Consider the following 24,089-nt stretch of genomic DNA (forward strand, 5'->3'; position numbering starts at 1 on the left):
CAAAATGTTATCGAAATAAATAAGATTATAGACTTACAAAAAATTCCTGATAAGCCATTATTTTGACATGCTAAGATCAAACCACCTGCTTTCACTTCCAATCATTATACATCACCTGCAAAGGGAAACATCCTGTTAAAATAACATTTCTGTAATTCTAAGCTAAATATTTATTATAGTTTATAAATTTCATCTTATATTGTTTCAAACAATGTATGAGGAATATAAATTCTCTGGTTCGAAAGGTGATTTACATCTGTGCATCTAGAAATTCCAGTTGCAGTGAAAAGTATTCTAGGGCAGGAGTGTCAAACTGGCGGCCTGCAGGCTGGATGTATCACATGCATGCCACACCCCAGCTCTTCGAAGGGAAAAAGCATTGCGAAACATCACGTGATGGCAACGTGACATCACAAGTTTGACACCTGTGTTCTAGAGCAAATATTCTTAAAATTACAACCAAGCAGTACATTACCATAATCATTTCTTCAGAAATAAATCTTGTTTTAAATGAAGACATTTAAATTTCTGTCCTATGCTAAATAAATAAATAAATTTAAATTTCTATAAGAATGTAACCTTAGCTGCATGATGTCTCTTAAACTGCAATTGATTCTGAGGTTTTTTAAAAAGATTTTTTTAAATTATGTTGTTTTTAACAAATCTAATACATTCCCTCAATATGTTCAATTCCATGTAATGACCACAAGATGTCTCACAAATCGTTCTCAGAAAAGCTTTGTAATTATGTAATGAAATTAATGATCAAGCTAATTGAGTATTTTAAAAAAATCACAGATCAGTCCAGAGTTCTCATGACCAGGCTCAACTTATATTTCAGACACATTCCCTTGAAAAGTCCATGATGCTGGAAAAGATGGCTTGATACAGCAGCAATGGGAGACTTGAAAGTCTAGGTTACAAAAAAGTCATCCTGGAGAAGGCCTGCCTATGTGATCATTAAAGGTCACCACAAACTTGATAGCATATAATTACTACAGATCAGACTTGCTAAATCTAATATAAACATATCTATAATTCTAGTTGCAACCTATTTTTTAATTTACCCTGAACTCTAAACATGCCTGACATTGTCGTCCTATTTTGTTAATCTCATTTTCATCCTGACCTTGCTTATTAACAAATTATGACATTAAATTACAATTCTGACTTACGTTTCTACCATGCTTTTTTCCCCATGGATTTATGGATGACTTTTATGTCATCCTTTTTTATGTCATGAGAGCCAGTTTGAGCTAGTGGTTAAGACACTAGGCTAGAAAGGAAAATTCAAGTCACGCCTCAGCCATGAAAGCCAACAGGGTGACCTTGGGCCAATCCCTCTCTCTCTCAGCCCAACTCACCTCACAGGGTTGCTGTTATGGGGAAAATAGGAAAAGTATGTTGAATATGTTCATTATCTGGAGTTGTTTGGGGAAATAATAAAGGCAAGGTATAAATAATAAATAAATAAGTCTCCTTTTCTGCAAAATGCTTTTGTGGAAGAATTGGGTTTACATAGATTAAATCTCCAAGAAAGAGGCAAGTTTCTGGCAACAACCCTTCGTACACTGAATTTCTTTAGGTTGAGTGGGAACGTGATTCAAATGCAACATTGGCATAGTTATGGTATTACATGCTGCATAGATCACAGAATTTTAATTTTTTTCAGGTGATGAAAGGCTTTTCCAAACAAAATCATCTCAAACCTATTTATGACCTATTGCTATAGTGTTTAAGGGCTTCCTGTCACACAATAACAAAAAACTGCGGTTGATTTTCAGTAATTACTGGACTGAAATTCAGCAATGCAGTTGAGTTGGGGCTCCGGGGAGCATTTATTGCTCACCCTAGACTGTCATCCCAAGTTACTATAGCTTTGAGCTCTGCAGAGGTAAGAAGATACGAGAATTGAATGAACCCTCTGTCTCTTTCATTAGATGATAAGAGAAAGAAACGGCACTCAAATCTGATGTTACACCATTTTAAGAGTGTATAAAACGAATTACATATCACACCTACTGACGGATCAATGTACCATGGTCCTCAGCCAAGTCCTTGGCAAAAGGGGCGCCTATAACCCTGTTAATCTTGTCGACCGAGGTCGCTCACAAGCCCCCCTCCCCCCATCTGTCAGCAGAACTTTACCTTACGAAAGTTCCCGCTCCACAAGCGCGATGACGTTTCTGCGACGCGACAAATACCATAGAGACAAAAATGCTGCACTGTCATGATCTCGGACTCCCTTATGGACCTTTAAGAACAGCAGTGGAAGGTTTTTTAAAACCATAAAGTTGGTAAGGGTAGAGCGGTGCTAGTGTGAGTTTAGACAGGAGGAGGCGGGGACAACAGTTTTAATCATATGGACTAGGGTAGGAGATTTGATGAAGTTAGCGTAAAGTCAAGCGCGTTCTTACTACAGCTCTTTTCTCATTTTTCTTCAAAATTTCTCAATCCAGTGAAAGCATGAAATCCCAGACCGTCCCTAGCTCCCCTCTTAATTGAGTCAGCTTTGCTTAGTTTCCAAGACAGAATAGAGTAGAATTCTTTATTGGCCAAGTGTGATTAGACACACAAGGAATTTGTCTTTGGTGAATATGCTCTGTGAACAAAATACATTCATCAAGAATAAAAAGGTACAACACTTAGTGATAGTCAAGGTTACTAATAAGCTATCAAATTGTACTAGGAAACAATAAAAACAATATAAATTGAAAGATATAAGCAACATGGTTGTAGTCATAAGTGGAGATAGATACTAGGAAGGAAGAGAAGAATAATAGTAATACATTCTTAGTAAATTATTGAGTGTTGTGGGAATTAGTTGTTTATGAGAGTGATGGTGCCGGGAAAAAACTGTCCTTGTGTCTAGTTGTTCTGGTGTGCAGAGCCCTGTTTTGAGGGCAGAAGTTGAAACAATTTATGTCCAGGATGTGAGGGGTCTGTAGATATCGTCATAGCCCTCTTTTTGGTACAGTATAGGTACCTTGGTACCTATTAAGGACCTTGGTACAGGTCCTTAATGGAAGGCAGGTTGGTAGCAGTTGTTTTTTTTCTGCAGTTCTAATTATCCGCTGAAGTCTATGTTTGTCTTGTTTGGTTGCAGAGCCAAATCAGACAATTATGGAGATGCAGATGACAGACTTAATAATTCCTCTGTCAACCAATTGATGCATTTTTTACCCATGAAGTAGATGAAAATGCTGTTTATTATTATGCCTTTATTATGTGTTCAAGGCGAACATACCTAATATTCCTTCTTCTACTTTACCCACACAATATCTCTGTTAGGTTAATTTGGTTGAGAGAATGATTAGCCCAAAGGCACCTTTTGGTCTTTTTGACCGGGATTCTATCCCAATTTCCAGCGATATACAGTCAACGCTCTAGTATGGTCGACGCTAAAAGCATCTTCTAGTTGCCGATTGATTTTTAGTTTTTTTCAAACTTGACCGCTTTAAAAGGTGTGGACTTCAACTCCCAGAATTCCTCAGCCAGCACGATTCTAAATAAAAGTCTCCAAGTTTGAAAATGAATTTGTCGGGGGGGGGGGATCACTCTTCTGAATAGACACGCGTATGCTCACACGTTTAAACTTTTTCTATCTCTCGGAATCCGTAACGTAAACGGCCACGAATCTTCCATGCGCCGCCATATAAAATGGATTCTGGGTTGCGCCTGGCGGGGTTTGCCAGCCTTTCGGGCAGCCAATAAAAACCAGGGAGAGCGGGGATCTCCCCGTGTCGCGCGAGCATTTAAACCTAAAGTTGTGGGCGGGGCGGAGAATCGGGCCTTCCAAGCGGCTTAGACCAGGGTTTTCCAACCTTTGGCAACGTTTAAGATTTGTGGACTTCAATTCCCAGAATTCCTCAGCCAGCAAAGGAGTTGAAGTCCACACGTTTTAACGTTGCCAAAGGCAGGAAGACCCTTGCTTAGACTATGACTTTGCTCTGAAGCCCTCATCTTGGGGCGTAGCGTCGGGTCCTTTCGAGAGCAGGTGGGTATGTGGGTATGTGATTTGTGTGTGGGGGGGGGGAGGGAAATACTTAACGCCTTCGCCGCTCTCGCGCATGCGCACCTGATTCAAGGGAAGGAATGAGAGGGGGGCGGGCAGATCGGCAAGTGGCATGGATGAGCCGGAGGGGCGGGGTCTTGTACGGCCCTTATAACCGTCGAGATGGCTGACGTTATGTAGAGGCGCGCTTGCAACGGGGGCAGCTGGGGTGGGTGAAGGTTGCTGCCGCCGCCGCTGATGTGCTCTGCTTTCCCTCAGGGCAGCTCGTGGTGCCGTTCGAGGGCGACCCGAAGAGCTGGTGAGATCCTAGGGGTTTAGACTTGACACTCCTCGCTTAGTGTCCTCCGGAAACGTTTGTATTGTGGCTCCCCTCACTCACAACCACGAAGCCTCCTCCGCCGGCTGCAGAGCCCAATCAGTTCTGGGGGAGCCCCCAAGAGGAGGCAGGGCTCTGCAGCTTCTTTGGGAACTTCCTTACCGTCCCTGTCCTATTGTCTCCCTTTATTCGTGGCCATTTACTGTGTTCATATTTATGTTTATACTTCTACCCGTTATCTTTTATATGTTTGACAAACTAAAATAAATAAATATGAATAAAAATCTTCAAAGCTCGGCCCTGTCTTTGCTCAGGGTGAGAGAGGCAATAGCTCCCGGCAACTTCTCGTCTTCCCGCTTTAGCGGAGTTTGTACTGAAGAGCCAGTGCTGTCCGAAGACATCTCTGTGGTCATGTGGCTAACATGACTAAACGCTGCACAGAACTCTGTTACCTTCCCACCAAAGGTGGTTCCTATTTTTATATTTCCATTTTTACATGCTTTCGAACTGCTAGGTTGGCAGAAGCTGGGACAAGTAAAGGGAGAGCTCACTCTGTTTACGTGGCGCTAGGGATTCGAACCATCCACCTTTCTGATCGACAAGCTCAGTGTCTTAGTCACTGAGCCACCATGTCCAATAGTTACTAGTGTATTTTGGGGAGGGTGCTTGAAAGTGTTCCTGAGGGATCATTACTTTTAAAGATTGTGGAAATAGAGACTTAGCTTTTGGATGATGAATTTTATACATTAATTTATGTAGTCAGCTGCATACGCAATTATCGAAAAGTAAAAGATCTTAATAAATGTTGCATCAGGGCTGTATGTTTGCCCACTTGGGGAACGGTGTTGTTGTTTTCCTTTGGTGTTATAATTGGAAAGACACTATCCTTAATTGCTGTGAATGGCCATCTCACAGCAGGAAGTGCATTTTGTATATATGCTAGCATATGGTTCTAAAATAAAATATCTATCAGTCTCATTGCAAAGAGATGTGAAAATGATTGTTGCATGGAATACTTTCTTTTGTAACAGTTAAACTTTTCCTGATGTTGAAGAGCACTTTTTCTCTACTTAGAATGTGTTAGCTATAAGATTGTAGTTGTCCAAAAGAATATTTAATTCTCATGATAAAGCATGTGGCAGAAATAGCCCCTCTGATAGCACAAGACTATCACTTTATATTTTACTTGGGACTGAGTTGTTAGGTCAGAGAGGAGTTGAAGGTGTGAATTGGACGTGCTATTAACTCTGGTTATTTTTGACTATCAGGTTACTCTTTTAATATTTATATACTTCCTCAGATTCTTATATGCAAATATGACAAGAACTGCTTTTCATTCTTTGCTTGTGTTTTCTAATGTAAATAAATGCATTTTCTGCTGTGTATTGCCCTATTGTCTTGAAAGAATACTATATTTTAGAAATAAAATAAAATGTAGTTATAGTGTTGATCTGAGCAATGTGGAATAGCAAATTACTACTGAAAATTTCCAAGTTGTTATTCTTTTTATAGCTTCACATTTGCAAAAGTAGTCCTTTGTTGTTTCCCACTGAGCAGTCATCTCTAGTTTTGCTCCTCTCTACATATATTTTCTAAGAAAAAGTCACTTCTTAAAATTACTTTGCTAATTAACATATTGTGCAATGTACTGTATTTTTCAGTGTATAAGACGAACTTCCCCTTGCCCCAAAAAGTGAGTGGAAATGTCTGTGCATCTTATAGAGCAAATCTTACCAAAACCCTACCCACCCTCCGGCCCCCACCCTTTGGCCTCTGCCTCCCAGCAATTTGCCTCCTTGCAGCAAACAGCCTGATCAGCTTCAGCACAGCCTGGTTTAGCCCGAGCAGCTGACTGGTGGTTGGATCAGGCTCTCGGAATACCACCTATCAGCTTTTCCAGGCTGACGGGATCACCACCACCCATCACCACCCATTGCTGCCTCCCTCTATCGCCGCCTCCATGTACCCCATTTTCGACCTCTACATGGCCCATTTTCAGCCCATTCCAGGCAGTGGGAATAGGCAGCGTGGCAATCCCTGCCGCCTGGAACAGGCCAAAAACTGGAGACGTGGAGGCCGAAAATGGGGTGCAGGAAGGCCCCAAAATGGGATGCACGGAGGCAAAAAATGGGGCATCCAGAGGTGGTGACAGTGGCGATGGGCGGTGGCGATCTGCACAGCCTGGAACAGTTGATAGGTGGTATTCTGGGAGTCTAATCCAACCACCAATCAGCTGCTCATGGTAAATAAGGCTGTGCTGAAGCTGACCAGGCTGTTTGCTGCAAGAAGGCAAATTGCTGGGAGCTAGAGGCAGATTTTTTTTTCTTGTTTTCCTTCCCAAAAACTAGGTGCATCTTATAGTGCGAAAAATATGATAAGTATAAAGTAGAGGCATTTATGTTGAAAATGATAATTATGCTTTATTTTCAGATGACAGTGTAATAGGAACGGAGATAGAAAATATAAGAAGCAAAATTATGGAGAAAGAAACTACTGAACAGAGAAAGGAACGAGAAAAAAAGAAAAGATCCAGAGTTAAACAAGTGCTTTCAGATATAGCAAAACAAGTTGACTTCTGGTTTGGTGATGTTAATCTTCACAAAGACAAATTTCTCAGAGAACAAATAGAAAAATCTAGAGATGGGTGTAAGTCTGCTTGTTTTTAAACAGCAATAAAAATACATTATTACTGAAATACAGTTCATTTATTTATTAAATTTTTATAACTATCCAATTCAAACACAGTAACTCCCCGTTGGCTTACAAACATTCTTGAAAAATAGTTCCTGTTGCCTATGCATATTATTACAAATATCTATATCAATTACAGATTTAGTTTATTTAGAAACAACTGGCCCTATGCTGTTCTGACTAATTTAAATTTTTGTATTTTTAATAATTCATCCATATAATAGAACACCATATATAAGACATTTGCTGTAGAAATAGGAAGTGTTTATGGTGGTAGAATTCTTTTTATGGGATTCGTTCTTGGAATCTCATCTGATAATTTCATTGCATTTATGTACAGTTATCTGAAATGAATATTGTAATGAAGCTTTAAAATCAATTATGGAGTAATTTATGATTTAAATTAAACATAGGCTTTATTGTAAAAATTAAATATGCAGGGCTTTTTCCCAAAAGGAAGTAATTGTATACATTTTTGTACTATTTTACTCTATATCTTATTTGTTTCAGTAAAGTAAACTATTTAAAGTCCCAATAGTGACCTCATGCTTATGACTGATCAGTTGCCCTTAAACATCGAGAGTTCAAATTTCATTAGAACCAACTATTTCAATTCTTGTTCAATCAGAAAAATTAAGCATTTCGTCTTTCAATCAATTCCCAAAATCCTGTTACAATCTCTAATTTAATTCTTTTAATTTTAGATGTTGACATATCACTTCTGATTTCTTTCAACAAAATGAAAAAATTAACCACTGACAGAAAATTGATAGCACGAGCAGTTAAAAGTTCATCTGTTGTAGAAGTGAGTATGAAATCTGTTTTTTATTCTGTAAGACCAAAAAGAGGAAATATTTGGAACAGATTTTTAATTTAATTTTATACCTTATAGTTGGATTTAGAAGGAATCAGGATCAGAAGACGGCAACCTTTGGGTGATCAGCCAAACGATGTGGATAGTCGTACTGTATATGTGGTAAGATAGTGCCTATTTTCTTTCACTTTTTTACTTTTAATATTTCCTTAGAAACAGCCAATTAAGTATTTCAATGTGTTTTGTATAAGTAGAATTTTAAAGCATCTTTTGCTAGCCAAATGCCCTTGTTTAGAACTTCAGCCAGTTGGCACAATGTTTTTGGCTCTCTTTAATACAACTAAAAATGTTGTCCGGCAAAAGCCAGGAGATTCTTGGTCTGCCAGCTCCTTCTCTCTCCTTTCAAGCAAAATCCTCAATTTCTGAGTACTGAGGGGACGATATTTCTTTCCTGTAGATAATGGCAATTGGATAAGAGTTTATGAGAGAATAGATTCATGGTGAAAGATTCCTCTTTTCTTAAACCCTTTTCTTAATCCTATGAGAATGGGGTAGAGAGCAGTCAATCCATTGAATGAAATCAGAACTGGTGCTTCTACCATTAGCACAATTGTAAAAAAAACCATTTGGCCATTATAACTTCACTTTAATTAGATTATGTAAACATTTAAGCTATAGTTACTATTAACTGGATATATCAGCTTTATACTATATATATTTTGCTGGCTTTGCCTGCCCATCCTAGACTTTTAATAAATATGTTTTACCAAATATGCATTTAAATTACACACACACACACACACACACACATTTGTTTTCGTAGATTTTCACAGGTGTAGGTATGCTGGTCTTGTTGTGTTCGGGTCTTTTCCCGTGTAAGATTGAGATTGTCTTGGCAACGTTTCAGCGAGGTCTCACAGGGAGACTAGTATAGATCTATTTCAAGCTCTCATCAACTAGCCATACCCTTATCAGCTGAGCCAGGGGAATAATTAGATGTTTTGTCAAGGCACCTTTAAATATGCACCTGCATATTTAAATTTTCTCTAAAATGTAATTATGAATATCCAGATTGAATATTCATGTTTTTCTTACTTAATTTATTTTTTTCAAGTCTATCCCACTAAGCCAGTTCACCTTATTTTCTTCCACTGAATTGTTATAGTACTGTTTACTGGAACTGTTGTCTCCTCTGACTTTTTGTAGTCTTTTTTTTTTCCTATTTCCAATTTTTTATACCTGAATGAGAAACTGCAACCCATTCTAGAAGACCTTCAGTTGCAACCATCTAGCTAAGTCAATTATAGATTTAAATAGATTCAGGCACTTTAATAGTTCATGGGTGTACATTTACGGGATAGTATAGGGAAGTAGGCAAATTTCTTTGCATCAAGAAATATTATAGTTTCTTTAGAAATATTTAATGTGCATATTTTATGGCATTTAGTTGAATTAATAAAGATAATTCCCAACTTTTTACTTGGTTTTTTGTGTGAGCATAGGACAAAGGATTACTTATATGAAATATAAAATCATAAACCATTGCAGCCACCCTACTACTGAGCATTCCTATATGTGTGTGAATGTATTTCTCTGCCAAAATTGGCTATAAACAATGCCATATTTATTTGTGACACTTCTGGGTTTGCACATCACTTAATTGATTAAGTATACTAAAGTATTAGTATAATGGTCCATGCATAAATGTGCAAACAAAGTTGGTGTTTTTTGTGTGTATACATACATAATAATGTATCTTTATGTCTGTTGCTAACTCTTTTGCTGTAGGAATTGCTTCCTAAAAATGTCAATCATAGTTGGATTGAACGGGTATTTGGAAAATGTGGCAATGTAGTTTACGTCAGCATTCCTCGCTATAAGACCTCCAAAGACCCTAAGGGATTTGCATTTGTGGAATTTGAAACAAAAGAACAAGCTGAAAAAGCTATAGAGGTGAGTTATAAGCAATTGAAAACATTGCTTTGTCTTTAATTAAGTTTTTATAAAATCTTTTATAGTGTAATGTAGTGTGAGTCTTTTCAGTTTTTCGATGTGAATTTTTCAACACTGAAATAAAACTTGAAAATACAAATCTGTTACCTGAAGGAAGATATTGTACTCTACTGAAAATGTCTTAATTGTATCAATTAAACATTTAGAATTCTAAAAACATAAAATGTTAAAATAGTTTCCAGGCACTGGCACTACAGAACTTGTTTGTCAATCCTTCTGGTGCTTTTCTCCTGTTGTTAAGAGGTCTGCATGTCCTGTCTTCAGGAAAAAAAACCTGGTACAACTAGGAGCTATACAAGATAAGCTATGCAGACCTTTTGGTAGCAAAGAGAAAAATGTCTAAGGTAAGTGACACATGGCAGATCCTTGGAAGTGATGGCTGACGGGGGTGGGGATTCATGTCATTTTCCAAAGCTGGTGAGCCTTGTGGAAAGATGCAACTGGTATTTTTGTGTGGTAGTGGTGATGTTAGGGCTGATGTCATGACCTGGGATGGCAGCTGACTGAGATTGCTGAAAGTCTTCTATTTCAGGTGTAGGTCTGGTGCTGTGGTTGAGTGGTGCTGTGCAGGGCAGTCTAGATGCAGGGAGGGAGTTCAAGCACCCTTGTGATTGCAAGGGAAGACATGCTGCTAAATGACCATGGTGGCACTGTGACTTTCATAACTTCAGACATAGTCGTAGCTCTTTTTGTTCAGCGCCATCATAATTTCAAGTGGTCGCTGAACAAATGGTCGTTAAGCAAGGACTAGATATACTGCATCATAGATTATGTGTTTAAATATATAACATATTATCTGACTTTTGCATTTTTAGTTCTTGAATAACCCACCAGAAGATGCACCAAGAAAACCTGGTATGTTTCCCAAAACAGTAAAAAACAAAGTTGTTCCCGCATTACCTACAAGTGATTCTACCGTAGTTGGTGAGTATTAACTTGATGTTTAGTTTTATAATCTTCACTGAGCAGGGGAATTGTGAAAACTTGTAGGAGTAAACTAATAGGAATAGATTGGAATATTTAGCCCTTTGAAATAAGATTGACTCCCACCTTCCTGTCTTTTTGTAAGAGCCTTAAAATCTGGTTCTGCCAGATGGTTTGGGGTCTCAATGGGGGAGTTTCACACTGGAGGTGGTTGACTAATTAAAAGCTAATCCCACTCTTCCCCTTCGTATACCTGGCTGCTTCTTTTCCCATCTTGCATTCATGATTTTATTTTTTCTGTTCCATTATTTTATATGTGATGATTTTAATGTTTATTATACTGTTTAGTTGCTGATGGATGGCAAATAAATTTAATTAATAAATAGCCACAAACACCTCTGTAGACTCTTTGGAATCAAAGAGGGGAAAAACATAAATTTATTCAGACTATTGAGACAAATTTTCTTATTTTGCGTAGAAGAAAAAAAGAAGAAGAAAAAGAAAAAATCTAAAACAAAGAAGGAAAACAGCCAATCAAATACTGGAGCAAAAGATGTATACATGGCCAGTTCTACAGAATGCACCAAAAGTCATAGGACAATATCAGAGAGTTCTGAAACAGAATTATCAGAAATCCAGCGACACTCTTCAAAGAAAGAAAAGAAGAAACTTGATAAAACACAAAGCTTCAGCCTAGGAGAAACTAGATCAGGAAAGAGGAAACGGAATCGCTCTGATGATGGAGAGATGTCAGTTGTGAAAGTAAAGAAAATTTCTCTGAAAGATAATGTTCAGTCTGCAAAGGAGCAATCAGCAGGGCTGGAGGATTCCAAAGGTAGTTTTATATTTCTAATTTTTCCTACTGATTTTCTAATCATTAACAGGGTTGGGGGGAAAATTCTAGTGATACTGATGCTTTTGTGAAAGTGAATGAAAATTTGTTCCAGCTTGAAAAAAGGAAAGAAAATCCTATTTTTGTTATGACTCTTTCTTGGAATGATGAAAGTAGGAAAAATAAAATAATTTTGTTAATTTTTTCAGGTATAATTTATAGGTTGGATCCATTGTTACCTGACATCTCTGATATCGTTCTGATAGTGGTCCAAATGCTGAATGTTTTCATATCCATGTACAGCAATGTGTTTTATGTATCTAGTGCAGGGGTGTCAAACTCCCATTGTCATGGCATCATCACATGATGTATTGGGGCTTTTTTCCCCTCACTAAACCAGGCGTGGCAAGTGTGTGACACATCCAGCCGGTGGGCCGAGAGTTTGACAGCCCTGATCTAGTGGATAGGATGAATAGGGAAAAGGAAATATTCAGAAAATTCCATTATGTGATCTAAAGTGTTAGCTTAAAAAGTTTTATTAATCGGTACATATTTGCAATTCTCTATTTCCAAATACATACATGATGTTTTCAAGATGTTTGCATTAGGCTAGAAATTTAATGTGAGATTTAAAAAGAGTATTTTACTGCTGTGTAGTGGAGAATGATGCCAAATGTATCTTAAAACTAATCAAATTGCCAGTTTGAGGGCATCACTTTGGGTTGGAGAAACTAAAGCTCAGTCATGAAAATCATCGGGTAACCTTAATCAGTTCCCCTACAATGTAGAATTATATTGCACATGAGAGAACCAAATACATTGACCTGAACTTCTTGCAAGCTGTTTATAGTAACTTTAACCCATTTTTATTTAGAAATTTCTACTGAAGAAGAGAGAGAGATTGGTGATAAGAAAGAAACCTCTCTTTCAAAGTCTAAAAGAAAACACAAGAAGAAACATAAAGAGAGACATAAAATGGGAGAAGAAGTTATTCCACTGAGAGTTCTCTCAAAGTATGTTAAAATATATGCAATTTGTTTGCCAGCTAGTATTTTTACTGTTTCTGATGAAATAATAGTATGTTTGCCTACCTTGTTGACCAGGAAGATGGAATAATAAGGGTTAAAGACTTGTTAATTAATTAATGTTTTTTTCTGATTGAATTAATGATTTTTAAAATGATAGTGTTGTAGATGGCATTTAACGTAAGCATTTAACCTGCACCAGTTATTCCTGTAGTTCCTGTCCCATAAAATTTCTCATATATTTGTACAGTAATCTATTTTTATTGAACTTTTTTCATTTTAACTACTGTAAAGTACTCATTTGATTTTTAAATGTAAATTAAGAAAGTATTTTGATAGCCAAGGAGAACTTGATAGTGTAAATATAAATTTTTCTTCTGCAAATTGTGTCTTGTGCAATACACTGTGTTACAAGAAAAGAAAATCAATTATATTAAATAAAATATAGCTCAGTAATCCCTACTTGAAAGATATTTTTTCAGTCTGGAAAATACCTGTAATCCAGAAATCACTTATTTGTTCTTTAATCAATACTAGCAAATAAAAAATGGACTATAGGTTAGGCATAGCAATTGGGATCGCTTAGTGGCGGCAATCCTAGCAATTCCCCCATCGTTAAGGAGGCTTGTGAGTTGTTTAGCATATCCCAGGTGTCTCATAAACAGGTTGATAGGCAGGTAAAGCATGGGGGGCTGGAGACCTCTGCCAGGTGGAAATGAGGAAACAAGCATGGTGCAAGTGGAGCTGAAATATGGGTAGCTTTGCTAGATGGGAGAAAGTGTAAGTGTCTTACCAGAGTGATTGGTTTTGGTTTTGGTCATGGGAAGCCAGCAGAGAAGTTTCCAAATTGCAATTATGTGACTGTGGGACACTGCAGTCATCTTAAGTGCGAACCAGTTGCCAAGTGCCCAGATTGTGATCAGGTGAGTGCGGGGGTGCTGGGATGTCCAGCACTTCAAGGACCTATCATAAGAATTACTTGTTCAGGACTATAGCAATTTTTGAATAAGGACTACATGTATTCTAGCTTTGATCTAGTGATCGCTAAGATGAGTGAATATCCAGTATTTCAGTTTTCTTAAACTTTTAATGGATAATTACCCTTTGTGTAGAAACATAAAATACACACAGTTGCTTGTGGTTTTAAGGTCAGTCCAAAATATATCTAGCCTGGCATCTCTAGAAAGAGATGCCAGGCTTAGCAACTAATGGATATTAGGTGATGCTCTAGAAACTGAATTACATTTTTTTTTTAGTATTTTAGAAACAAATTGAAAATAATTATGTAATTATTTTCTGATAAATACATCAGTTTTCTCAAGTATATAAGCTTTAAGTAAATTCAGGTCTCTTCAGATAAACGAACTTCAAAAAGTCTTATATATACCTTTGGTATGAATAAGTGCTTTAGCCTCTCTTTCTTTTAAATCATCATAGAACCAATTATTACTTATTGAGAAATAGGAACCTTTCATCCTGTATACAAAATAAATTGTATTCTTTTCACAGTTAGCGTTTTGTTTCCCATCACTTTCAACTTTTGTGTTACCATTTTTTCAATCTCCATTCTGTAGGAATGAATGGATGCATCTGAAGCGAGAGTATTTGACCCTACAGAAAGCCAGCATGTCATCCCTGAAAAAAGCAATGACCAAAGCAAACACTGTGCCTCTTGGAACAATGGAAACAGATGTCTGCACGGCAGACGACTCTGCAACAAGAAATGGCAAATGTAAACATAATTGTGAATGTCTTGTGATTCTTTTTTAGGGACCATCTTACAGTTTAAGAAAAATTGAGAAACATACGAACTTACCGTATTTTTCAGAGTATGACACACCTTTTCCCCCCAAAAAAGAGGGTGAAAATCTGGATGCGTCTTATACACTGAATGCAGCATTTTTGATCTACCAAAAGCCCACCCTCTTTGCAAAAATAGACATGCAGAGGGTTTGGGAGGCTTGCAAAGTGCTCCTGGGGTCTGGGGAGAGCAAAAAAGAGCAGAAAATAGGTGGTTTCTGCCCCCCCTTCCCCCCAGGAGCACTCTACAAGCCTCCCAAAGCTCTGCATGCCCCCCCCCTTTTGTGCAAAAAACTAGGGGAGGCATGCAGAGTGCAGAGGGTTTGGGAGGCATGCAGAGTGAAAAAACTTTTTTTTAAAAAAATTACCTCTTCAAAATCATGGTGCGTCTTATACTCCGAAAAATACTGTAATTTTAAAATTATATTACAAAATTGGTTTATTTTAATAAAATAACACAGACGTGAAGATAGATTTTGGACTTGGACTACTTGTTCATTTTAGGACCTTCTGACAAAGGATGTTCACATTACATAGAAAATCAACCAGTGCAATCTCCACCTTTGCTGGAGGTGAGATCTGCTCTTGCCCTCTTGGCTTCCAAAAGGGACTCAACACCTTGCCCTGCTGGTTGGCTTGAGGCCCCTCTGGAGGAATGCCACCCCGAAGGACCGGGAAGAGGAATCCCACTTCCATCCTGCTTTTATATTGGTTCCTTGTTTACTCAATTTTTCTTTTGATGTTTGAAATATTTTAATGTTTTTGTATTTGGGTTTTTTTTATATAAGCCACCCGAAGTCCCTCGATTGGTGGCATATGAATTAAATGAATAAAATAGAAAATCATGGCATTTGCTGATATAACAGGAAAGATTTCATGTACTTTCAAAGGGGGGGGGCGTGTTCCAGTGGCTCTACTGGTGAGGAATGGAATCCATTGTAATCTACCACAACCGGTGGGCATCAGTCAATGTTGACTATTTTATGGCCTGGTATTGTCCACTCCCCTTAAATCTTGCTTTAGTTATCACATGGCTTTAACATTTTTAAAAGCAAAATTCCTATTGAACAGTCTAGAATGATCAACATAAAATAACATTCTAGTGCATTTGTAAATGTTCGGGAAGACAGTAGGAGATACTGATGTTTTGCATGAGTTCCTTTCTGTTCAAACAAATACTGCTAAACTATAGTTGACAATATTTGTCTGCAATGCTTATACATGTTTTGTAATCAATTAGCCGAGTGTTACCTGTGCCTCAATAAAAATAATTAGAAACAAGTGACAATTTTTAAGCTCTATTGACACCATCTGGAAAGTATTCAGTTTTGTCTGCACTTTCCTTTAAGTAGGATTGACAGTTTATTATTTACAATATGTCTTTAGTTTGTTGAATCCTAGTAATAATATAAATTAAAATATTCCCCCCATTGATTAAGTTAGTTTGAATGTCTCATGAGAATGAGTGGTAGATGAAAGAACCTGGAGCTGCGTTTTGATAATGAAAACAGCTTCTTAGATTGAGCATGTGTTCATAAGTCCTCTGTCTGTCTGTCTGTCTGTCTCTTTCATAGTAGCATTTGGAATTCTTTTGAAGTATTAAGTGTTAGGTTTTGCCACTACCAACAGTAATCTGTGTATGGCAAACCGTAACAAAAAAAAGTACTTAAGTCTAACAATACTATTCCATTCCATATATGAAATACATTTATTTATTGCAAGACCAAATTAAGAATTTTCATTAATGTTCTTCTTTTTTGAATTAATAGGTATCAGCAACAATGATTTAGCTCCTGCTGAGAAGATTCATCCAATGGGACCCCAATTTGAGAGTGGAGTGATTGTGAAAATCCTTGATACTGATCCACTGCCGGGCAGGAAGCACATCAAGGTAATGTTTTAGTGCTCTTAGGGAAGTAATTATGTTTTTCTTGGAATATCTATTTTATTTATTTATTTTTCACATTTATGAACTATCTCCTGGAGAGAGGACTATGATTATGACTTTGTATAAATTCTGATTGTCAGCTACTATAGTCATGCACATGATTTAAATAATCTTTAATTCTGGATTACCGGTATTTAACTGAAGAAGTAGAGTTCATTTTTTTAAAAAAGAATTCAATTACTTAGCTATAAAAGAGTTGCTTGCCTGTACAAGTGCATTATTTTTAAGTCATCATTTGTCGTTATTTCTCTAGAGGCGAATTAATTTTCTTTTGTGATTTGAGAAAAGATTGCTCCTGATGTCTAACACTGAATCCTAGCACATATGCCTTTTGTTATATTTGTTAATGTATTATAAATCTGTTTAACATTGTAGCTGGAATCTTACATTGAAAATATTTTCTGTTCTAATGAGTATTCCATCGGTAGTACAGATTGGTTTGTAACTTTTAATGAAGAGGTTAAATTTCAATATAAGTTTGCATCTGAATTTTTTTCTATGATATCTTCATTGTCAGATCTAATATGTGTCTATGAAGACAAAGTATATTTTTAAGTGATCCGTATCTCAAATATGCAATTACTAACATATAATGCCTCACCATGGATGACTCTGCTTAACTGTTTAAAAAAGCCTCCTCTACTGGAGAATTGCATGCCTCATCTAGTCTGACTTTAGGCTTTATGATCACTCGAGCAGAGTTAAGCAAAGGTTAAAAGCCTAAAAATTCCTGACGTAGGAGAGGCACACAGTTCTCCTGCTTCATAGTAGAGGGCGCTCGTTTGGGGTTTCTTCAGAGGACCCAGGCAAGAGCAGAGTTGAAATCCTCTCTGAAACAGCTGGAAAAGGTATGTGTGGGTGGGAGGGAGGGGAAGGAATTCAAACTTCATCCTCCTGGTGCGGTGCTTTGGGCAAAGGCTGGAGGGAAGGACCCTGGCTGGCTTGTCCTCCCCAAGTGTAGTTTGATTGCAGGCAGAGCCACATTATTTTTTCAAACCTGTAATCAGTGAAGCTGGGCTGGATCCTTCTGGGGCTGGGGGAAAGTGTGTGTGCTCCAGTATGGCTCTTTGACTGGCTTCCTGCCTCCTCCTGTGGTCTCCCTGACTCTCTCCAATCCAACCTGTGTGTGTGTGTGTGTGTGTGTGTGTGTTTGTTTGAGAGAGAGTTTGTTTGAGTGAGAGAGGGAAGGGGTTAGGAGAGATAGTCCAATCCAACTTGTGTGTTTGTGTGTGTGTGTTTGAGAGAGGGAGGAAGGAGGGGAAGGGAGAAGAAAAAGAAAGAAGGAAACTTATTTCGCAAAGGAGAAAAACAAATGCTGTCGCTTTAAATCGGAACTGAGCATGTCTGGCTGTGGAATTCTGGGAGCTGAAGTCCACAAGTCTAAAAAAATTTGAAACCCATCACTATGTCAGTGCCTCACCAGCCATAAACCTCGACGGGCCTGGGGCTAAAGAGTTTTTGCCCCCCTTCTCAAATGGTATGGTTGTTGTGTGTTTTTAAATTTTGTATTGTTATGTCTCGTCTTTTTTATCCTTCTGTCTGTACCTCCTTCCCTGATTGAATTGTGAGCCGCCCTGAGTCCCCTTCGGGGAAAAGGGCGGCATATAAATGTAATCAATCAATCAATCAATCACTGCACGTCACTGATTGGGGGTAGGGGAGAGATCTGGAATGTCAGACCAGACATCGATAACAGATCATCCCATGGGAACCAAGGTCATCTCAACAGGTGCTGGCCAGAGTCTGAGGGATGCCAAGGAGATGCCAGAACACCTACTTGGACAGTGTGATCTGTGACAGTGAGGGAAGGCATTATCATGTCTTTAATTATACAGAAACTGCAGGAATTATTTAGAGCTGGTTTTATTTTCATCGATGCCGAAATGATGTACTTAATAAAGCAGTTATTTGAGAAAACTGAAAGTCTTGTAGTGCTGAATTGTTTGGGTTCATTAGTCGAAACCTTGACATTAGATTCCTGTGCATAGGCATGACCAACAAATCAGTTTGACTGGAATGTAACATGTAGCTCTGATCTTTCATGCCAGACCTTGATTAGAACTGTATATCTTGAAAATCTGTGTCCTAATCAATTGGATTTTAAAGAGCTACAACACTGTACATACGAGAGAGGTAGAAATGGAGCGAAGGGGGTAAACATATATTTTTCGGAGTATAAGATGCTCCAAAGTATAAGATGCACCTTCCTTTTGGAAAACAAAAGGGGAAAAAATCTGCCTCTGCCTCCCAGCAATTTGCCTCATTACAGCAAACAGTACAGATGATATACACTGTTTCTGATGTTACATTTCAGACCATACTTGTACAGATGCTGTTAAAATTGATATGGATTTCTGGAAGTATACATTATTCTCTGCTATTTAAAAGAAGATACAATAGTACTGGGCCTCTTCAGATCAAGCATTTATTTTAAAAAGCTTCTTTATTTTGTTAAGTTGTCTAGAACAATAATAAAGCAGTCTTTTAAAAATATGTCTAATAATTTGAACATTATATAGGCATTTATAGTTATTGACTTACCTTCTTGCAGCAAACAGCCTGTTTCAATTTAGCCCGATTAGAAGGGGAAAAAAACTGGTTCTGCCTCCCACCAATTTGCCTCCTTGCAGCAAACAGCAAGTTTCACGTGTAATTTCAATTTCAGCAGGAGCCTCCGGATGATCAGCTGTTTCAGACTGCAGAGATTGCCATAGCCTCTGCAAGCCCCATTTTTCCTGTTTGCTGCAAGGAGGTAATTGCTGGGAGGCAGAGGCCAAAAGGTGAGGGCCAGTGGGTGGGCAAGGCTATATTTGGTGTATAAGACGCACCCAAATTTTCTTTTGGGGCGGAAAAGGGTGCGTCTTATACTCCGAAAAATACGGTATTTCATAAAGATATAAATTGAATTCTAACTCATTCCTTGAGCATTGTCGTATTGCAGTCAATTATATTTTGCTAAATTTGCAGCATTTGCTTATTTACTTTTTTATTTGTTCATTTTTTGTTCTCCAGTGTGTGATTAAAAAACATTGTTGTTTTCCTTCCCCTCTCTTTTTAACAAGTACATAAGTTAAGAAGATATTGTAATATAACGTATCTACTGTGGTGCATCCATTTCATCATAGGACATGCTAACAACACTCGCTGATGTTGCTTATGTTGACCTGCTGGAAGGAGATACAGAATGTCATGTACGGGTTAAAACACCTGGAGATGCACAACTTTTAATAAACTCGCATAAAGATCTGCAGACAAAGAACAACTGGAAACTTGAGATCCTTACAGGTGAGATTTATACATTTTACATTTATATGGTGTGCACAGGTTATATCAATTTTGGGAATACTTTTACATTTTTTAAATTTATGACTTTGGATATTCTGGTATTTTTTTCCCCAGAATTTTTTCCCCCTAATCTAATTGTTATTACTTTTATGTTTGTGTCTGGAACTTAAACCATCTATTTCCCTTTGTTAAAAAGAGAGTCTCTGTTAATAGGGATTACAATTTGTCTGGAATGCCAATTGTTAGATACTGATAGTCCTTGACTTACAACAATTCATTTAGTGACCATTCAAAGTTACAACAGCACTGAAAAAAGTAACCTATGACCATTTTTCACAGTTACAACCTTTGCAGCATCCCCATGGTCACATGATCAAAATTCAGATACTTGGCAACTGAGCCCATATTTATGACCATTGCTGTCCCTGAAGGTCATGTAGTCACCTTTTGTGACCTTCTGACAAGCAAAGTCAATGGGGAAGCCAGATTCACTTAACAACTAATTTATCAACTGCAGTGATTCACTTAACTGGGGCAAGAAAGGTTGTAAAATGAGACAAAATTCACTTAACATGTCTCTGTTAGCAACATAAATTTTGTGCTCAATTGTGGTCATAAGTTGAGGACTACCTATATACCCTTTTAAAGTAGGATGATGGAGAGCAGTTTAGTAGTATATAAACAGGTGAGCTTATTAAGAATGCTGATGAATTCCCTCATAGTTTATTCTCCGACCTTTGAAATTATTATAAAACAAGTAAAAATTCAAGTCCTATTTTTCCCTGCTTGCTTTTAATTTTTAGCTCATAGTAATTGTTAGTAAGTGTGTAAAAATGGGGTCATTCAATAAATGATCTCTGATGGAAGGGACTAAAATAATTAGAGATTTCATTTATTTTTTTAATTGTGACTTTTCAAATTTATGCACAATATGTACTGTATTTTATCTCACTTCCTCTAAGTCATATTTCAATGAATGTAAAATCAGAAACAGGTTTTGAATTCTTATATTTGCTCTTCTCCTCTTCCTCCACTCTTTTTGATAGGATTTTAGGGCAATATTTATACTAAGAGCTCCTACTAAAAATAATTTTAATTATTCATGCAGTAGAATCAAACAGAATCAGCAGTACAAAACAGAAAGAAAGAAAGAAAGAAAGAAAGAAAGATATTGTATAACTTAAAAAGAATTGCAGTGTTTTCTCTCATAAAATTGCAGATGTCAGTCACTTTCACCCAAGTAGAAATAAATGGGGGAAGTGGCAGTACATGACAGTTTTACTTCTCATGTCTAATGATCTTGTGTGCTTAGAGATTTAAAAATGGGTTTATCAGGAATACCACTTATGCATAGGATTTTATGTGCTTTTGGATTAACATGCTTTCTGCCCATGTCTCCCACCATGGTTTAGTCCTATTATTCATGTGTGCATATTTCTTTATTGTTATGGGTGTGATAAGACCATCTTTCTAATGTAAGAATAATACTGTATTGACACGGCATGTTAAGTAAAATTGTGTACTTTGGTTCAACGTATTTGTATTAAGGTGATCATGAACAAAGATACTGGCAGAAGATCTTGGTGGACCGACAAGCTAAACTGAATCAACCTAGAGAAAAGAAGCGGGGCACAGAAAAAGTAAGACCAATTATCTGGAACTTCTAATTCATACACAGATGTTAATATAATCTCAGGTTTCATTCTTTCAATGGAAGATTCACAATTTCAGTTGCACTGAGACTTTTGAGACCTAATGCCAGTCAGAATAAACCCTTCTGAGCTAAACATAATTGATCTGTCTAGCACTGCTAGAACTATTGATCAATATAAAGTAGCTTTAAGTTTTTAAGATAGTTCAATGTTCTGTAATAAAATTATGTGCCATCTCAAAGGCAAACAAATTTGTTACTGCTCGGATTTTCCATCATCACATTCGGCTGTAAAAGCATATGTTAGTCTCCAACATATCTCAAGACTTCTTTTTGTTGAAACTGTTTGAGGAATACAGGAAAAACTATACTAACAGCAGTCCAATAACTGAAACAAAAATCTTTAGTTTGGTCATTAAGCAGGACAAGGGAATTGGTATTCAATTATCCAAAACTAAATTGACAATATCAAGGTAAAAGAATCTTGGCTAAAAAGCAGTATTAACCAGCCCAATATTAATACAGGTATTCCTTGTTGCCAACTATTTTTTACAGCCAGTCCTCCAGGTTCTGGCCATACCACCACCCTTGCAGTCATATGATACCAATATGGTAATCAGCTTGCAGTTACAACATAGTTACAATGTGATTTGCCATTTGCAACCTTCCTGTTGGCTTCCATAAGCAAAGTCAATGATTAACCTGGCAGTGAAGATCACAGATTGCACCAGTACCATCACCCATCCAGAAGCCACCCCCATCACACTCACACTGTGTGCAACCCACATCTTCCTGTCCATTTGCATAACCTCCCTGCACCCCCACTGTGTGAAAACCACACATATCTAGTAATTCTTGTGCACTCTCTCTGAACCTCATGTTCACATTGTGCCTACCCAACTGTCCTCCTTCCCAACCCTCATTGCACTCATGGTACATTTTCTCAGCCACCCACATACCATCTCCTACGTGATAGCAGCTACTTACTTGCTGGGTAGCCTGCTTACAAATTGCCTTCACCACTGTCTTTAGTTATTGGAAGTGGCAGAAAGTTACAAAGAGGTCCATGCTTAATGATCCCTGAACCTCACTTAACAATAGCAACTGTTCTGACCTAGGCTTCCCAAGATCATGAAGCAGACTTCTCATCCCGATAAAACCTCTTTTATTCAGGTTAAGGGGATTTCCTCTCCAGCAAGATCCCAGCAAACAGACTTTCAAGAGATTTCACAACTACAGACCTTTATCAGGCTTGGAGAGCTGCCAGGCCAATATCTTCCAATAAGTTGTAGCAACAATTACTTGACAAGTCAGGAACAGATCTTCACCCTAATGAATTAAACTAATTGTCTCCTGCAAACTCCCCTCCCCTTTCTCTCCTCTTTATTCCCTATGGGAGGGACCATTCATCATCCACCCGTGCCTTTACTCCTGAGTCGGCCCTTGTTTTTTAGCTGTTCCCTTCTCCTGGCAGTTCTGTGCATGTGCACATTGGGAATAGACTCCAGCTGTTCTTCTGCCCCACTGATATCCAACTCTGAAGGCAGCTGATAACTGTTAGATGGCCCCGGCCCCATCTCTGCCTCCGACGCAGAGCACTCATCAGACCCTGCCCCAGACTCCAGGACTGGCCCATGTTCCTGCCCAACCTCCTCACTGTCTTGAGTCTTCCACCAGCTCTGCTGGCTGCTGGCAGGCCACAACAGCAACGGGTACTGCAGGGATTGCCATCACTAAGCATTGTGGGCACCTGAAGTCATGGTTAGCAATAGAATTATTGAGACTTCTAATGTTAGTCAGAATTAGGAATTATTTTAAAAATATTATGGATTGTGTATAAAACAGGGGATAACCTGGCTCCAAAAGTCAATCCTAACTCTTCTGTTAAAAAAAATGTTTGAGACTACACCATCCAGAATTCCTCAGTCCTTGTGGAAGTTGCTAAGATTAAACCTCCTGCACCGGAGACAAATTCCTTGTGCGTCTGAACTCACTTTGCCAAATAAAGTATTCTAAACTGGGGTAGACTAATTGGGACCAAATAAACCAAATTTGAATCCTCATTCCATCATGTTGCTTACTAAGGTTTTCTCATTTGGTAAGTCTATATTACCCACAAAGTTTCTGCAAATCTTTAAAAAAAATATTTGAGGATAAAATTAATGATTAAGTAGCCAACTTTTAAAGGATTTGTTAAGTTGGAGGTACATATGAAGAGCAGTAGTGTCAAATGCATAACATTGCCAAAAGTAAGCTATGACTGTTTAGAATCAAGAAAATTAAAATTTTCTACAGATTGTTCAGGGCTGTTCTTTCCCAAATAAAGTTTTTTATTTTAATGTTTTTTTTGTTTCAAATGATAGTTTATGGATAATGTTCATATTTTCTGAATTAAAATAGTAATACAATATATGTTTTCTTTTATAGCTAATAGCAAAAGCTGAAAAAATGAGACTGGCAAAGACTCAAGAGATAAGCAAGCATATACGTTTCTCTGAGGATGAGTAAATTTACGACTTACATGAAATGCTTATAAAGAGAGGAAACAAACATGATAAAGTATCTCATTGTTTCATAATACAAGCAGACAAATGAGATTGTCCTGAATTTGATAGAAGAGAATACCACTCAAGTCTGTTTGGAAAGAATACATTGAACAAACTCCTGTGTGTATGTTTGCACAAAAATTTTTATAAGCTGTTGTAAGAATGAAATAAAAAACTGAAATATTTGTTTCTTAAAATAAATAGGAATGAGACATCCTAAAATTCATTC

The 24,089-nt window shown here is 37.6% G+C and overlaps 2 protein-coding genes across 5 annotated transcripts in view; one reads left to right on the forward strand and one right to left on the reverse strand.

Annotated features, from left to right (window-relative positions):
• The window catches only part of ZGRF1 (zinc finger GRF-type containing 1), a 37,315-nt gene extending 35,056 nt beyond the window's left edge, over positions 1–2,259 (reverse strand). Inside the window, exons 1-2 of the mRNA XM_032223521.1 lie at positions 2,149–2,259; positions 38–115 (exon numbers count right to left, since the gene is read on the reverse strand). Of these exons, the coding sequence (XP_032079412.1) occupies positions 38–58 (21 nt within the window). The 5' untranslated portion in view covers positions 59–115; positions 2,149–2,259. The remainder of the gene's footprint in view (positions 1–37; positions 116–2,148) is intronic.
• A 1,409-nt stretch (positions 2,260–3,668) lies between these two features.
• On the forward strand, positions 3,669–23,855 carry LARP7 (La ribonucleoprotein 7, transcriptional regulator). Of its 4 annotated transcripts, XM_032224472.1 has the most exons (15): positions 3,702–3,997; positions 4,274–4,313; positions 4,646–4,796; positions 6,762–6,977; positions 7,727–7,827; positions 7,915–7,998; positions 9,625–9,789; positions 10,665–10,773; positions 11,252–11,608; positions 12,480–12,618; positions 14,205–14,362; positions 16,200–16,321; positions 19,504–19,663; positions 21,212–21,303; positions 23,742–23,855. In XM_032224472.1, the coding sequence occupies exons 3-15, from the start codon at positions 4,754–4,756 to the stop codon at positions 23,820–23,822; spliced, it is 1,827 nt and encodes a 608-aa protein (XP_032080363.1). In that variant the 5' UTR covers positions 3,702–3,997; positions 4,274–4,313; positions 4,646–4,753; the 3' UTR covers positions 23,823–23,855. The 4 variants fall into 4 exon arrangements, with proteins under 4 accessions (XP_032080364.1, XP_032080363.1, XP_032080365.1 ...); XM_032224474.1 differs by lacking the exon at positions 4,646–4,796 and having other exon boundaries at positions 3,961–3,997; XM_032224473.1 differs by lacking the exons at positions 4,274–4,313; positions 4,646–4,796 and having other exon boundaries at positions 3,669–3,997.
• The last annotated feature ends 234 nt before the right edge of the window (positions 23,856–24,089 follow it).

Source organism: Thamnophis elegans, chromosome 9, assembly GCF_009769535.1.
Source record: "Thamnophis elegans isolate rThaEle1 chromosome 9, rThaEle1.pri, whole genome shotgun sequence".
Classification (NCBI taxonomy): Eukaryota; Metazoa; Chordata; class Lepidosauria; order Squamata; family Colubridae; genus Thamnophis; species Thamnophis elegans.